Raw genomic sequence first — 16441 nt, forward strand, 5'->3', positions numbered from 1 at the left:
GCCTACAGTGTCATTTAGAAATTATTTTACAGCTGTAATTAGAATATCAACATTTATGCCATAGTAATAATCATGTTGTTGTTTTAAGCAAGACTATCTGTTGACAAAAGGAAAAGGAACAAAAGTTATCCTTCCACATCTCATCTTTTTTTTTTTACCACATTAAAATTGCAATAGTTGACTTACCATATTGTAGGTGGTTCAGAACCTTCTACTTCCAAATAATCATATTTTTCTTCCATTTGGAAGTCTGTAAATATGAGAGAGATAGTATCCCCAGGCTCTGCCACAACTGTCCAGGTGCAATCTGCATTATTATGATATTCATTGGGAAAGTTAGGGCTTGAGATGATACCACTGGATCCTCTCATAGTTCCTCCACATGCATCCTCCGCTGTTAAAAAAAAAAAAATATAGATGCCATTAAAATCATGCCTTAGAAATGCATACTTTCTTGCTGAGAAGTTTATTAACTTTTAGGTGAACAAGTGCTTAAGGTTTTTTAACACGAAGTTATGGTGTTAACAAATTGCTTCAGATTTCAATTATTTAAAAATTACTATACTAGTGTCTGTACATATTTTTATAATCTTCTATTTATTATTTTGATTAGTATGGTTTCACTCGCTTTACATGCAAAAATTTCATTATTTCCTCTTTTGCTTTAACCAAAAATGTTTTCATAAAGCAAGCCAAGTTTAATCCCTCTTACATGCAGTCTGACACATGATGTGCAGCAGAACATTACACTGAGAAAAGAAGCATGAGAATACTACCCATTTTATGCTAACTGTATTTTCATATTTTATTTTAGTGAACATCTAGTGATATTTAAGTTTGTTCTCCGAGAATCTTTTTCCAATTTTAAAACACCTGATTAGTTTTCAAACCAAAGCCATTCATGGGTGATTTCCCAAATGTCAGATGAAAGACACTTTTACAATTAAGATGTTTAAATCAGCATAATTTTAATGGGTATAAGTTTTAATAGATCAAGTATTTCAAATATGACCATAGGAATACATTTTTCATGATATGTGAATAACTGTGAAATTATTTGACCAATTATTACAAGCAATTATTTATTGGTTGTGAATACACCAAGAAAACTAAAATGGAAGAAGGCTCAGAGAAGATGGGCGAGGATGATGTGCCCATAAAGATCAGGGAATAATGCAGGGTGTGACTAAGCCCAGCTGTTGCAAAGAATCTGACTTCTATCTCAATACAAAGAGAACCAGACAATGGCCTTTGTATTGGATAAACAGCTATCAATCATTGAGTGGACTAACTGATGAAATGTTTCTCCTCAGTTCATTAAAAGTGTGAACATCTTCCCGAGTTAGCTGGACCAGCATATGGTGAGTGAATATGTGGCTCAGCCCAGTATAGAGTATAAAAACTAGACAACTAACAACTTCCAAGAGCAGTGGGCTTGAGCTGGCTTCAACCCATGTATTTCTTCCAGCAACTGGGGATGCACAGTGTTGTGATGGTGAGCATATTGTAGATATCTGTAACGGGAATCACATTGGTATTGTGATAAAACTGTATATTGAAATTACTATGTATTTTGCTAAGTGTAACCTACGTTTGCATTGTTATGCAATGTATTTTGTATCACTCTTCTAAATTAGAAGCTCTGTCTAACATCAGTTGTCTTTAAATAAGTAAATTTGTTATTAAACATGACATTCTCCACATGTGGCATATCTAAAAGCATCTGGTTAGAGAGTATTTGACACAAAAATGCTCTTTTTTTCTAACATACAATTTTATGCTGAATAAACTAGGTAAATATTGGAGATTTACAAAAGCAGTCCTAACACCAACAGAACTAATTCTATGAGAAAACAATTCTTAAATAGTGAATCACAGATTTCATTCAGTAAGGTAAGAGAACATGACTGATGTTGTGTATCTTCTATCTTAATGGTGCATATATGCCTAAAAACTTAAAAATTGGTTTTGAGGCTCTCATGTCTAAATTTTTTCTGTGAGCTAATAAAATTGGTTGTGAATGTAGTGTTATTACTTTCATTAATGGAAATATTATTCAAAAAATTTACACAGAAATACTATGTTACTAGATGGAAATACTCTATCACATTACTTAGTCAGTTTATTATCCAAATGTTTGAAGCATACCTGAAAAGCAATTCTTGTTTCTGATTAATTAGAGTACTAACATGAATAAAACTTGCCTTACAGCCTGAAAAAACAGTCAATATTGCTGAAAAACTGACAAGGATGAAGAAAAAAAATGTAAGCAGTATAGCATCACAGAAAAAAAAGCTTTAAAGAATTCTGACACACATAATGACTCACTTCTAATGGAAAGAAAAAAATTAATGACTGTAAGAAACCTCTCAATTATAGTACTTTAGAAATTTAAAATACTAGGTTTTGTCTTTTAAAAATTCTGTTAAATTATTATATGAGCAGATAGAAAAACTAAAGAAAAAATGTATCTTGGATTTAATCTTGCAAATTAGCCAGTGCATTTAGCATCCACTAAATACAACAAAGCAGAGGAACCTCATCCTCATTCGGATCCTTTACTGTGAAAGGTATAAAAAAATATAAAAAAGGAAAAGGTAATAATGAAGTTTTGTCTTCATGCATTAAGGACAATCAGGAGAATAATTTTTAATTGTTAGTTCACAGAAGTATCATACCCATTAAAACAATGGGTTTTAACTGAAACATACTGGTTCAATGATTTTGAAGGATCTGTATATTGATTTTTAAATATTGATTGATATATGTTTTATCAAGTACTGATTTGAAAAAGTTCTTATAGGTAAACTTTCATAGGTAAATTACCAAAGCCTATGCAAACTGTGGAAAGACAAATAGTAGAATGTGAAATAGCTTTTCAGCTCATGTAACAAGTTAAAAGCGGAAAACTAGGAGTATCATGCAAGGCTACAGACTTCAGAAAATCTTTCTCTGACTCAAAAATAAAAGTGCTTAGAAAAATACTGTACTACAGAACTCTTGTTTTTGCTATCCTAGTTCCTAGCAATATAAAAAGCTGTTCACTAAAATTGTTGCTATACTCTACAAATACTTTAAAGAATAGAGTCACTGCATTTAAAAAAACAAGCTGTGTCACTAAGCATGTTTGCTATTTCTAAGCCACATCTGTTTAGAGATTTTTGCCAAAATATAATTTTGCTACTATCAGCAAAATGGCCCAGACACATCATCATGTATTTTGTTTTGATTCGTGTAGCAAATTTGCTACAAGTAAAATTAATACTACTTTTAAGTACTGTAAATATATCCAAGAGCACACCAGATATCGTCTTAGCCTGTGTAATGCAAGCATTAGCTAAATAAATAATAGAATTACTGTGTTGTGTTCCTCTATTCCTCCACCTACAATATTATTCACTTGTGATTTATTTGGTTCTACTCTTGCAGTCAGATCCTCATAGGTAAAAGCTCACATCTGGGAGAAGGCTAACAAACATTAATCCCCATGAAAATGTTTGGTGCCTTAAGTTGTGATGCGACTGGAAAAGAAATTGGTCTTCAAGTGAATTGACAAACACTGGAGTTGACAGCAGTTCTACCACTGACTTCACAGTGCATAAGACCCTGACAAATAAAAGAAAATGTAATAATTGTTTCTTCTGTGCAATCCACTTTTAGCACCTGCATTTCTATCACATTGAAACAGCACAAATGCTTAGATGACAGCTATGAAACATTACAAACAAAAGAATAACTGGTAAGAGAACGTTTGTGAAAACTAACAGTGGCCCATCTTCATCAGTGCACAACAAGCCAAATAACAAGGAAGAAAAAGAAGATAACCTTTGCAGTGATTTCTGTACAGAGCCCTGAAAATCTCTCTTCCACTGCCTTTCCACAACTTTCTGAAATACCTCTGTCAATCTACCAAGATAGGAGTCTTCCAAGATACTTAAGCGCCTAACACTACAATCACTGCAATCAAAACGTAATACCTAAACAGCAGTTAAGCACCTAAATGCCTTGAAAGAATTGTGTATTGTCCCTGTTCTTTTAATTTCCAATTACCAAATATGGAAAAAAGCATTCACAGGAATGGTGAGAAGACAATACTTTGGTTAAGACTTGATAGAATCTGACATTATGCAGTTACAAATGCACAGCTAACATTGATGATACTAAAAAAAAAAATCTACTTTTAAATTTCCTACCCCATATTTTCAAATTGAATTTATTTTGTCATGTACTGGGAAAATTCATCTAACCTACAAACTTGCAAATGTGATACGAAGGCATAAATGCAGAAAATACGCATACTGTCAAGATGACTTTTTTTCCAAACGTCCTTCTCTGCTTCTCTGATCTTAACCATATGCTGAAAGGGAAAGATTTTTCAAAGTGATAAGCAAGTGAGGACTTGGCTTAAAAAAGCTTTTCAAGGTATTATGAATTCAAATTAAGATCTATATCTGAATATGCATAAGGGTTCTTATGCAGAGAGAGTATCACTGATATTATGATGTGAGTGATGATTATGAGAGTACAAAAGTTTTGAGGGTTTGGGTTCTTTTTGTAGGCATAGACTAGTTTTTATTTATACATATTGATACATGTAGCTTTTTACTTTTTTTTTTTTTTTTTTTTAATTACGGCTACATGCCCATTAAAAAAATCAGTGTGAAATAAGTATATATTTAAATAATTTCTGGTGAAAATTAATTTCATAAAATTTTATATTTTATTTTCTAACCATCTTCCTGGTTTGCTATTCACTGTTACTTTTTCATAATACATTTTGAAAGTATAGTTCTCTAGTTAGTCTTACTTAAATCTAATTTTCTGCTTATTCTTGTATATTTCAGTGATATTCACAATAACATTACATAAATATTGAACTGTAATTTTCAAGAAGATAGATGATCAAAGACAGGGAATCTTATCAGTGATTTATAGACCGTGTAAATTCATGGATTTCAATGAGAATTCAATGAGATTGTATGGTAGATCAAGCTTTAATTTGGCACACAATGTATCATCTCATCTTATCTATCTAGATATTTATAGTGTACCGAAAAGTTAATCTTAAGTGCATATCTCAACTCATCACAGAGTAACAGACATCTGTTATCTTTTCTTGAAAATAATGTGAGAAAAAAAAAAAACCAACAGTATAGCAACTTTCCAAGTTTAAACAATGATTTTTACTGTAGCAAATAAAAGTTCTGAGCAAGTTGAGACACTTTTGAAGAAATCCATCAAGAAAAATGGAGAGGACCTGCAGTAATACCTCTATACCTTGATTTCAGCTACACAGACTTTATGAAATTCATGGCATACTTTTCACAGCGTAGTTCAGGTACAACCCCAGACATACTGCTGTCTGCTCTTTCAAATTTTAGACAGTCTTATTTCAGACAAATTAGCTGAGCAGCCTAAAGGACTCAGCACCCTATCACCCCCTTTTAAAGCATTGTACAGTCATATTAATTATTGCTTTTAAATATACACATTAATAACTACCTTTCATCTGAAAATCATGAAAGATGTTTACATTAGAAATCAATCAACTCTTTCAGAAACTCCAGTGCTCTTCAAAAGTATTTAGTATAGGCAAACACATAACACTAACTACTGAATCCATTAGTGTGGTGCAAAACTACTTTACCTGTTTCTGCATAGCAAATACACACACATGCATGTATCTACACAAACTCTAATGATCTACAGAATTTTATTTGAGGCTCAACTGCTATGTTAAATATTGGTATCTAACTGTTAAGATTTCTGATGGGCAACTGAAGAAAACAGGGACCCTGAAAAATGTAGTTCTCTATCACCCTATATTTATCATACATTTAAAATAAATTAACCACTTATGCTTAATATAATTACGTGGAAAGTAAAGCATAATTCTAAGTATTTTCAGATGTTTCTGAATGAAAAGTATTTCTTTTCCATCCTTCTGAAACAGCTCATGATTATTTGATGCAATAAAGTAGAATGGAAATGGAAATTAATTATGCAAATAATACTTCTGATATTTTTCCAAAACCACAACTCTGGCTGTAATCTTGATTCTGATAGAAAAAAAAAAAAAAAGTTTTGTTATAAAATTCTTCCAGTGTTTTCTAAATAAAATTTTTAATCAATTACCTTCACATTCAAAGTAAAGGGTAAAGAAAATGAGATTATCTTCTCCAGGCAGTAACTTGGCATGAGAAAGCAAACAAAAAAGGTAGCACACTATCTTAGCTATAACCGAAGTTATACAAAGATTTCTGAACCAGAAGGTAGTTTCTTTCTCAAGGACCTTGTCTCCTTTTTTAATGACTTCTGGAAGTTAGAGGTTAGCTCTAAATAAAACATAAATAAATAAAAAAATCACCTAGATAGCAGCCCCACTGATCACTGTTTAGCAAGGTTTTTGTACGTTTTCAGTATGTCTATAAAGATTATATATAATTATTTACTGATTTTTTTGGATGAAGCTCAGAATTGACTTGAATATTGCTACTACACAAGTATCTTATGCTTAGTATTTTCCCCTTTATAGGTCAGTATGTTTATGCACTCAGATTGTTTTTACAGAGCACAGCATTAAGAAGCAGCTTCATAACACATTTTGAGCTTAATTTTCCACAAGTCTGAATTTGCTGATTTGTCCATCAGCAACTTTCACAAATTTCCAATGTCACACTTGGCCAGTGTTTAATCCAATGCTCTTATATACACTCCAGCTTCGCAATTTTCTGCACATCCTATACTGCTTTCATAAAAAAAATAATTTAGATTGTGTTTTTATTAAGTTTCTTCATTGGCTGTGTCACAGACAAGCACCAGAAATGGAACTATATAGGCTGCAATGGTAAGTCTTTTAAAAATTTAGGCTCAGTTTTAAAGTTCGTAGTATAATAATCTGACTATGAAATATGCAAATGAACACAGTGATACATTACATAGACAGTCACAAAAATATCTTTAAGAAGCTCCATAGGCAATGCCATTTTCTAGCAGAGTTCTTTCTGCTCCCTCTTTTGCACAAATTACACTTACTCCTTTTGTTCCCTACCCACCTTTCTTGGAGAGTCTGTATACATATAGCAGGACTGCAGTGGTGCCAGCTCTTCTGCTATGGCTCTGTGATTTTAATAATGTCATTGATCTGCGATTGCAAATGAGTATAGCACTTGAGATGTATCTCTGGTCACCCCACTTCCTCAAAAAGAGTGCAAGAATATCCCTCATCACCCTGCGCCATGCGTGCTTCCCCCCCCCAACCCCTGTTTCCCGACAAACCGGCAAGCTTTGGTCACCAATCCCAATAAATGTAGTTTAAAGACCTCCTCACTAGGATAGCAAGCCTTTTGGCAATTGTGCTCTTGCCCCACCAAATAAAAACTAGTTATCCAACTAGCCTAACCTAGTCTTGATAATCTAATACTCAGAGAATAAATGAATGGGTCTTTAAAGTATAGGGAACACCATATGCAATATAATGCATATTACATTTGTTTTCAATTAATATTCTGATATGTTCTAAAAAGTCCAAATATAATGAAAGATGTATATATATATGATTTCTGAGAAACATTTATATGTTGGCTTTTTCTACAAACCTGCAATAATTGAAAATGTCAGCCTTTCCTCATAATTTATCCACAGAATATCCTTATAGCTCTCAGAATTTTAAATGAAATGATTGCAAAACATTCATCAACTGAAAATCTTTAAGGATAGCCTTGCAGATTTGTCATTAATGACTTACATAAAATTCATCCAACTTTTGAGGAGGGGGACACAAAACATTTCTTGAGGATACATGGAAGTCTTATTTTCTGTGGCTTTGTGTTGTGATTTGTGACCTATGTGACCTACTGTAGGTAGTCCTGCTCTGGCAGGCGGGTTGGACTAGATGATATTTTGAGGTCCCTTCCAACCCCTGCCATTCTGTGATTCTGTGATTCTGCAAAACTCACAGATTTTAAATTCCAAATAAACCCAAGGATGATTATAAATGGACATGATTCACATCCACAGATCCTTCCCTTTGCACCTGTATGCTCAGTATAGCTGTAAAATTTATACGGATTTGACAGCCAGGAAACAAATCAAATAATAGCATGTGTAGCTAAAAAGGTAAGGAAGCTTGGGAGCTTAAATGGTGCTCTAGCAGAAGTTAAATGGAATAAATTGCCTCCTAACCTGCTTCTTTTGAGATAAACCCCAAAAAATTAGCTATGCCATGGGGGAACAGTACTGACACCCAAACAGCTTATGCCTACCTGGAGCCCTCTACTGGGCAAAACTGGCCGAGGATCTGCATGGGTGGCCTGTGTGGGAAGAGGCCGTGTGTTCCCCGCGCCGGCCACAGCCGGTTCCAGCTGGCTCTGCTACCAACGGCCTAGCCCAGCGCCTGGTGAATGGCAGGCACTGAGGGGCCGCCGGCGGGGGCGGGAGGTGGCATGGGGGAGGACGGAGGGGAACGCAGGAGGAAATGAGAAGGTGTTCATGGGGACTCACCGAGGAATGTACAAAAGGGAGGTCCGGGAGGGAGTGTGGCCTGGGAGGAGCCCATGCCAGAATGAAGGATGACAGCAGGAGGCTAGAATGAGGGGAAAGAGGAAGGCAGTAGGCCCTGTCACCTCGCACAGCTCCCCCACCGTGCCTGGCCCGCGGGGCTGGGCGTGAGGTGAGGCAGGAGCAAGGGGAAGAGGAGGAGAGGTCTGGAGTGAAGCTGAAGCAGGTGAAGGGGGAGCAAAGGTCTTTTCCCAAAGTTTTTGCTTTCTTTTGTTTCACAAATTGTGAATCAGTAATTAAATGTTTGTGTTAACTGGCAATAAATTAAAGTTCATCGATATTCTCAGAGTTGGCTGTTTCTCCCCCACGGAAGCATCATATTGTGGCTCTGATTTAGGTGAGCTGGGCTCTTTTGAAGGGTTACTGATACAAAAAGTAACTACTTTATAGTGAACACTGGACAGTGATCTCATTTATTATTCCGTCTATAAAGAAGGAAGGAAAAATGTTAATGTTGGAAAAATCTTGGCACATAAGGCCAATAGTTTGCGGGGTTTTTTACAAAAACACATGAAAAGTGTGCAGTCTGCTGAATTCTACGTGTATATTTGGAAAACATCAGAAGCTGCTTGGTTAAAAATGTACATAGGTGGTTCCTTTTCTTCACTTTTCTGTTTTTCTAGACTAAAACTTGAAATTTGATGGATTAACTCACAAGCGCGTTTAATAAAGTAAGATAACCCTCCAGTCTGTACATCAGCCACCTGTTCCTTTATTGCTGTTTGCCAGCAAGAGAATGAAATACATCATTTTCCCACATAAAAATGAACGTTGGGGAGGGATTAGTGCTTTTACTGCTTACAAACAGAAGAAGCAAATTTAAATGAAAATATTTGGAGAGGCCTTACTTGTATAAGTACAACAGAAGAAACTAGAAAGGAAAGATTTCTTGCTGATCAAACTATTTACAATTGCTTTGTGAAACAGTAAAACTTAGCAGTTCTCCAGTGTTAAATTGAGATATTAATTCAGATTTCATAGTTCTCAAGCCTTATATTTACTGTTTGAGTTGCTAAGCAGCAGAGGGTTTAAGAGTAAATTAATTAAAAATGGAATACAGAGGAAAACAGAAATTACTTTAGTTAATTTTTCAGGCAAAGAAAAGGGAAAAAAGACCTAAAAGTAAATATTTCAATTAATTTGAAATTAAATTCTTTTTCTTTCTAATTGTTTTTAATAACTGCAAACAATTTTTTTACTGTGGTTTTGGAATGTAATTTTGTCTTTAATATTTGTCTTGTCTTTAAACCAAACATGCCAAATATGAGATATAATCAAGAACATACTGTTTGAGATTTTAGAAATTATTAGAGATCTCCACCTATTTTGTCTTTCCCCCCCCCTCCAGTAAAGAAACTACATTAAAGTATGAGTTTAGCAGTGGCTGATTTTTACACCTGGTTCGGCAGTTTTGCTTCTGAGCCACAAAGAAATTATTCACGCACCTGTAATTGAGACACTGCTCTATCAAAAAGAGGATGATGCTAATGCGTAAAATAAGAATGTGACAAGTACCTAAGCATTTCAAGTCATTCTTGTTTTATTTATCTGTTGGTAGGTTACTGTATAAAACAAGTGTGATTCTGTTCTGTGAAAACAATGTGGTGGGGCAGTCAGGAGGAAGGTTGAGTGGCATATCCGAGCCATAGCACCCAGTGTCATCTGCCATTGCCTGCAGAGAGGAAGAGTTGGCACTTCCTTTGGGACCAGCTTGCAGCCCGTAGCTGGAAGGACCTTCTCAAATGAAGAGTGCAGCAGGTACAATGTGAAAAAGCCACCAAGAGAGAAGACTGCTCAAATGAAGATTGTATTGTATTTATGTGGCAAGGTTTTGGTAGCATGGGGGCTGCAGGGGTGGCCTCTATGAGAAGAGATCAGGGCTACACTCAAGTTGGATGGACCCAGTTCCAGACGGTTCCAAGACAGCCCCACCACTGACCAATGCCGGTGGCGCCTCTGTGATAACATTTTTAAGAAAGGGTAAAAAACTCTATGTAGCAGCTGAGAGAGAAAGGAGTGAGGAAAATGTGAGAGAAGCAACCCTGCAGTCACCAAGATCAGTGAAGAAGAAGGTGGAGGAGGTGCTACAGGCACTGAAGCAGAGGTTTCTCTGCAGCCTGTGAAGAACACCATGGTGATGCAAGTTGTTCCCCTGGAGCCCATGGTGGACCATGGCGGAGTAGATACCCACATTGCAACCTGTGCAGGACCCCACATGCCATAGAAGGTGGGTAAGACCTGAAGGAAGCTGCAACCTGTGGAGAGTCCACGCTGGAGCAAGTTCTCCAAACAGGAACCATAGCCCATAGAGAACAGCCCACACACGAGCAGCCTGTTCCTGAAGGACTGTACCCTATGGAAAGAACCCACACTGGAGCAGTTCTTGAAGACCTGCAGCCTGTGGGAAGGATCCATATTGAAGCAGTTCTTGAAGGACTGGGGTGGATCCCATGCTGGAGCAGGCAAAAAGTGTGAGAGGAGAGAGGGGGCAGAGAAGTGTTATGGACTGACCAAAACCCCTGTTCCTTGTCCCCCGGTGTCACTGCAGGGGGAGAAGGTAGAAGCGTCAGGATTGAAGGAGTGAAGTTGAGCCTGGGAAGAAGAGGGGGTGGGGGAAAGGTGTTTTAATTTTGTCTCTGTTTCTCACTATCATACCTTAATTTTAATTGACAGTAAGTTAAATTAATCTTCCCCAAGTTGAGTCTGTTTTGTCCGTTATGGTAATTGGTGAGTGATCTCCTTGTACTTATTTTGACCCATGAGCTTTTCCATCTATACTCTCTTGCTGTCCTGTTGAGGTGGGGGCTGAGAGGGGGCTTGGTGGGCACATGGCAGCCAGCCCAGGTCAACCCGCCACACAGGTGGAGATAATATAGGAATGCACAGCATAGAGATATACCAGAGGTGGAAAATAAAAACTTGTCTGAGTTCTGAAGAGTTTGTTTCAATCCAAGAAACTGCTAAAAGTTTCTGAAGTGGGAGCAGGCTGAAGAGAAGGATGCGGGTTTCAGAGTCATCTTGGAAGGGGGAGATTTATTTTCAAATTCTGTCTTAAATCCCATCATGGTTTTGGTTTTGATAGATTCTAGAATTCAGCACACAATTTTGCACAACCTTGTGTGTGTCCCCCACCCCCCCCAAAAAAAAAAGACAGGTAAGACATGGATAAACTGAAGTGAATCCAGCAAAGGCTTGGGACTGGAGTGCTGAGGAGACTGAGGGAACAGGGGTGGTTCAGTCCAGAGATGAGGCAGCTTCAGGGGGCCTAACAGCAGTTCCCAGTGCCTAGGGGAGGCTACTGAAGTGCCAGAGGCAAGTTATTTGCAGTGCTGCATGGAAAACAAGAGGCATTGGACCTGAAGAGAGATTCACAGTGGATATAAGGAGAAAGTTTTTCATGGTAAGAACAATCAAGAAGTGGAGCAGATTGCCCAGAGAGGTCTGTAAACAATTGATTTCAGAGATTTGAATGTCGCTCAAACTCCCTCTTTGAATTTCTTTACTATAAATCACTTCTGCTTTTAAAGACTGCTTCAAAATGTGTTATTGCATCATCCCCAGTTGAAGTTCCTCCTTGCCATCTCAAAAGCTATGCTTCTGAAAAGAACCCATGTATTTCAATAAATATTTAAGTATTTTGATTTCTGAATTCCATTTTGACAAATATTACCGAATTAGCTAGATTAGGAAAAAATCAGCCTTTTTTCATGAAACCAAACAAACCATGGATATTTTTGTTAGTGTTTTAATGAAACAGTAACATGAAATCAAAATTGAAATCGATATTTAAAGTTGTATTTTTTCTCAGAACAAGTGCATCGACTAAGTTTTATACCATCCAATGGAAAAAAGATTGTCATGCATACACCTTTGATCATTTTTTTCATTACTATAAAAACTGTGGAATGAGACCACCTGAATCTCTTTTTATGTAAACTACCATGCAATCAACTCTTACTAATTTTCAACATTACATTCAGTAGAGGACCTTAGTGAGATAAGAGTCTGTCATAATTTTCATTGTCTAGTCCTTTGAACTGTCTGGCCTCATCACAACTGGATTACAAAGGAGCATGCAGCTTAAAATAATTTACGTTTATGAACTGAAGAAAAATGCAAATGTTCATCAGAATATCTTTCTAAAATGTACAATTCCATATGCTCAGGTTTATAAAAGAGCTAAACAACAGCGTGTATTCTTACTGAGCACTGTGCAAAGCATTGAGCACAATTTCTGTGGCACATTTGTGATCTCTTTACTCCTGTAATGTTATGTATCTAGAAGAATTTGCCTTTTATCCCAGCACAAAATGCCTAAGGATGACAAAATGTTTTCATGATTTCAGAGTCAAGATTTCTGTAGTTGCTTAATTATGCTAAGACCTTAAAATTCAGCACTCCTGAATGTGATCTGTGACTAGTGCTTCACCAGAAGAGAGGAACAGGACTTAACCTGTTCTGAAGACATTTTCTCAGCCAATTTACAATGGCTGCTTTGGCAGCTCTGTTATCTTTTTTTGCCAAAATTTATCAAACTTAAATTAAGTCTGCTTGCATTTGAAAAGCTCACACATGTGTTAGATTTGGAAAACTAAAATCAGAACTTGATGGAAAAGATTTTTACACCACAGAAGCATTTAGAAATTAGAATTTCAGAGTTCTACTTGAGGGATGCACAAAGAAGTTTTTCAAGTAGAAGTTGAATATATCTCCTACCCTTATCCAAATGCCCCTGCCACTCATACCTCTTCCTACCACTGGATGGTTTTATTGTTACACTCAAAATCTTATGGGAGAAAAGGAATGCACAATGTATATGCAGAGAAGAAATTAATTTACATATGATTACTGATTTAATGGTAGATAATAGTCCAAATCATCTAATGAATGCAGAGAATCACAGAATCATAGAAACCTTATTAACTTTGCTGCTACCATTACCTTTTTAGTACCACAGGAAATGGAGACTCCATGATGATGAAGGGTGGAAGCTTGTGACTTCTGATACCTGGAAGATAGCTCCCACTCCTCCTGCATCTCTGCAGCTACAGAGTATCTCAGTGCCCTGGTAGCAGATGAGGGGCTGGGAACTGTGTCCAACAAAGCCCTCAAGCCAACTGAGCCTGAGCTCTGCAGCAGAATCAGGAGGAAGTAGCAAATGACAGTAGTAGGAGACTCCCTGTTGTGGGGGATGGAGACCTCCACCTGCTGACCTGTTATCTAGGGAGGTTTAGTGCTTGTCAGGGGCTCAGATCCCAGACACTGCTGAGACTTCTCTGGCCTGCCGACTGCAAGGGGAGACTTGGAAAATATCAAGCACAGCTACACAACGCTGGGGTGAGAGTCAAGGGCTGAGTGGGGGTTCAGGTGGGGTTTTTTTTCCCCCAGTCCTGCCAGTAAGGGGAAGGTGTGTGAGGGGGAGTGAACAGATCCTGTTGGTCTACAAGTGGTTGCACAGCAGATGCGGACAATGAGCATTCAGCTTTTATGGCAATGGGACCACCTCTGAGGACTGAGAATTGCTTGGAAGAGATGGGATCCAAGAGGTGAGGCAAAAGTATCTTTGCCAACAGGCTGGCCAGGCTGGTGAGGACAGCTTTAAAGTGGGAATGACAGAGGGGAGATGATGGGGGAAGAAGTAGATGAGGCCTTCTTCAACCAACTGGAAGAAGCCTCACATATGCAGGGCCTGGTCCACATAGGGACTTGCACCACCCTGACATGAGCTGGAGGGACAACACAGAGTTCACAAGCAATCCACAAGTTTGATGCAGTACACTAATGATAAATACCAAAAACAGGCGTGTTATGCTTTCTATAGGTCTATCAGCAGCAAAAGGAGGACTACAGAAAATGTGAGCCTTCTGCTAATGGAGCAGGGGGTCTTTGTGACAAAGGGCATGGAAAAGGCCCAAGTGCCTTTTTTGGCTCAGTAAGACTTGCTTTCAGGAATTCCAGACCAGTGAGAAAGTCTGGAGCAAGCAAGAATTCACCTCAGTGGTGGAGGATCAGTCTAGTGAACACTTAAACAAACTGGGCATATGTAAGTCCACAGGATCTGGTGGATGCCAATGCCACTGCGACACCACTGTCAATTATCACTGAAAGGTTGTGGTGACTGTAGGGAGCTTCCTGAGGACTGGAAGAAAGTGTAAGTCACTCCTATCTTCAAGAAGGTCAAGAGGGGGGATTCAGGGAGCTACAGGCTGTTTGGCCTCGCCTTCATCACTGGGAAGGAACCAACATTTCTGGAGACCATTTTGAAACATATGAAGAACAAAAAGGTGATTGGAAGTAGTCAGCCTTGATTTGCTAAGCTAAGGAGAAATAAGGAGCCAATGAGATAGCCATCTACAATGATTTTATTGACATGGTAGACGAGGGAAGAGCCATGGGTATTATCTTCACTTTAGCAAAGCTTTTAACAATGTCTCCCATAACAACCTCATAGATAAACTGATAAAGTATGGGGTAGATAAAGAGTCAGTGAGGTGTACTGAAAACTGAGTGAATAGCGGGGCTCAAAGTGTAGTGAAGTACATGAAGCAGCATAAAGTCCAGCTAGAGGCCAGTTACCTCGCACGGTGTCCAGTGCTGGGCTCCCCAGTGTAAGACGTATTGATAAACTGGAGATAGTCCATCAAAGAGCCACAAATATGATTAAGAGACTGGAGTGCCTGACATATGGGAAGAATCTGAGAGAGCTGGGACTGTTCATCCTGGGGTAGAGAAAGTTCAAGGGAGGGGGATCTTAATGTGCATAAATACTTCACGGCGGAGTAAAGAAGATAGAGACAAGCTTTTCTCAATGGTATCAAGTAAAAGGACAATAGAAAATTTGGCACAAGCTGAAATAGAAGAAATACAGTTTAAACATAAGAAATTATTTTTATTCTGACTATAAGGTTGATTGAACACTTGAGTATATGGAATCTCTATCCTTACAGATACTCAAAATGCACCTGGACATGTTCCTGAGCACCCCACTCCAGGTGGCCTTGCTTTGTGCAGAGGACTTGTACTAGATTATATCCAGAGGTACATTCCAGCCTCAGCCACTGTCTGTTTCTGTGAGTCTGTGACATGGGAATATTATGTCCTCACCTAGGTCAAGAGCTGAGTACAGTGCAGACTGTGGTGAGCTATGGCAAACAGGATAGCATAAAAAAGAATTGAGTGTAACAAGCCATGGTACTGGCCACAGATCAACAACTGTCAGGAGACCAACACCAGAAAACAGTGGAAAAGTGTATAGTGTGGGTCACTGTGGACTGATCTTATTCACTACAAAGACCCTTGTCTGTAGAGATCTAATGGAAACATTTGAACACAGCCGTACGAAGTCACATAGAAGGAAAGAACTCACAGTGGAGCTGTTCTGTGTCGAAGCTAAACCACTGCACACGAGCACCAGCACTGACATGGGCTGGAGCCAGCATTGCCTTCTCTGGGCTTAATGGACATCTCTCTGGAGCGGTGATCACAGTGTATATCAGTGTGAGTAAGATAAAAGCTACCCTGACCCATCTATCCCTCTGTTGCTCTGCTTGTAAGATTGAGTTCTGGCAAGTTATATTTTTTGGTGTTTCTTTCCCCCCATGACAAATTGCACAGCGAATACACACATACATACACACATGTCCTTTGTTATCTGCATGGATGTGCCTTCATCATAATCAAACAAGTTACACATAACAGTTCTTTTTAAGAGCCATTCCTTTAGAGTCATTAAGGCCTACAATATACATCCATCTTATTTCACATGTCATTTGCTCAACAGGTAGTAACAGCACCTTCAGAGCCCTTCTGGTTTATGATAGGAATCCAAAGCATTAGAGATAGGTGCCCAAAATCATTATAGATTTTTTCCTGGAAAATCAGA

The 16441-nt window shown here is 38.0% G+C and overlaps 1 protein-coding gene across 3 annotated transcripts in view; it reads right to left on the reverse strand.

Annotated features, from left to right (window-relative positions):
- CSMD3 (CUB and Sushi multiple domains 3) overlaps positions 1-16441 on the reverse strand; it is a 697991-nt gene that overhangs the window by 499112 nt on the left and 182438 nt on the right. For all 3 annotated transcript variants that reach the window (XM_086465685.1, XM_086465684.1, XM_086465682.1), the window contains exon 5: positions 187-394. In XM_086465685.1, the coding sequence (XP_086321811.1) occupies positions 187-394 (208 nt within the window). The remainder of the gene's footprint in view (positions 1-186; positions 395-16441) is intronic.

Source organism: Leptosomus discolor, chromosome 5 (assembly GCF_034619465.1).
Source record: "Leptosomus discolor isolate bLepDis1 chromosome 5, bLepDis1.hap2, whole genome shotgun sequence".
Classification (NCBI taxonomy): domain Eukaryota; kingdom Metazoa; phylum Chordata; class Aves; order Leptosomiformes; family Leptosomidae; genus Leptosomus; species Leptosomus discolor.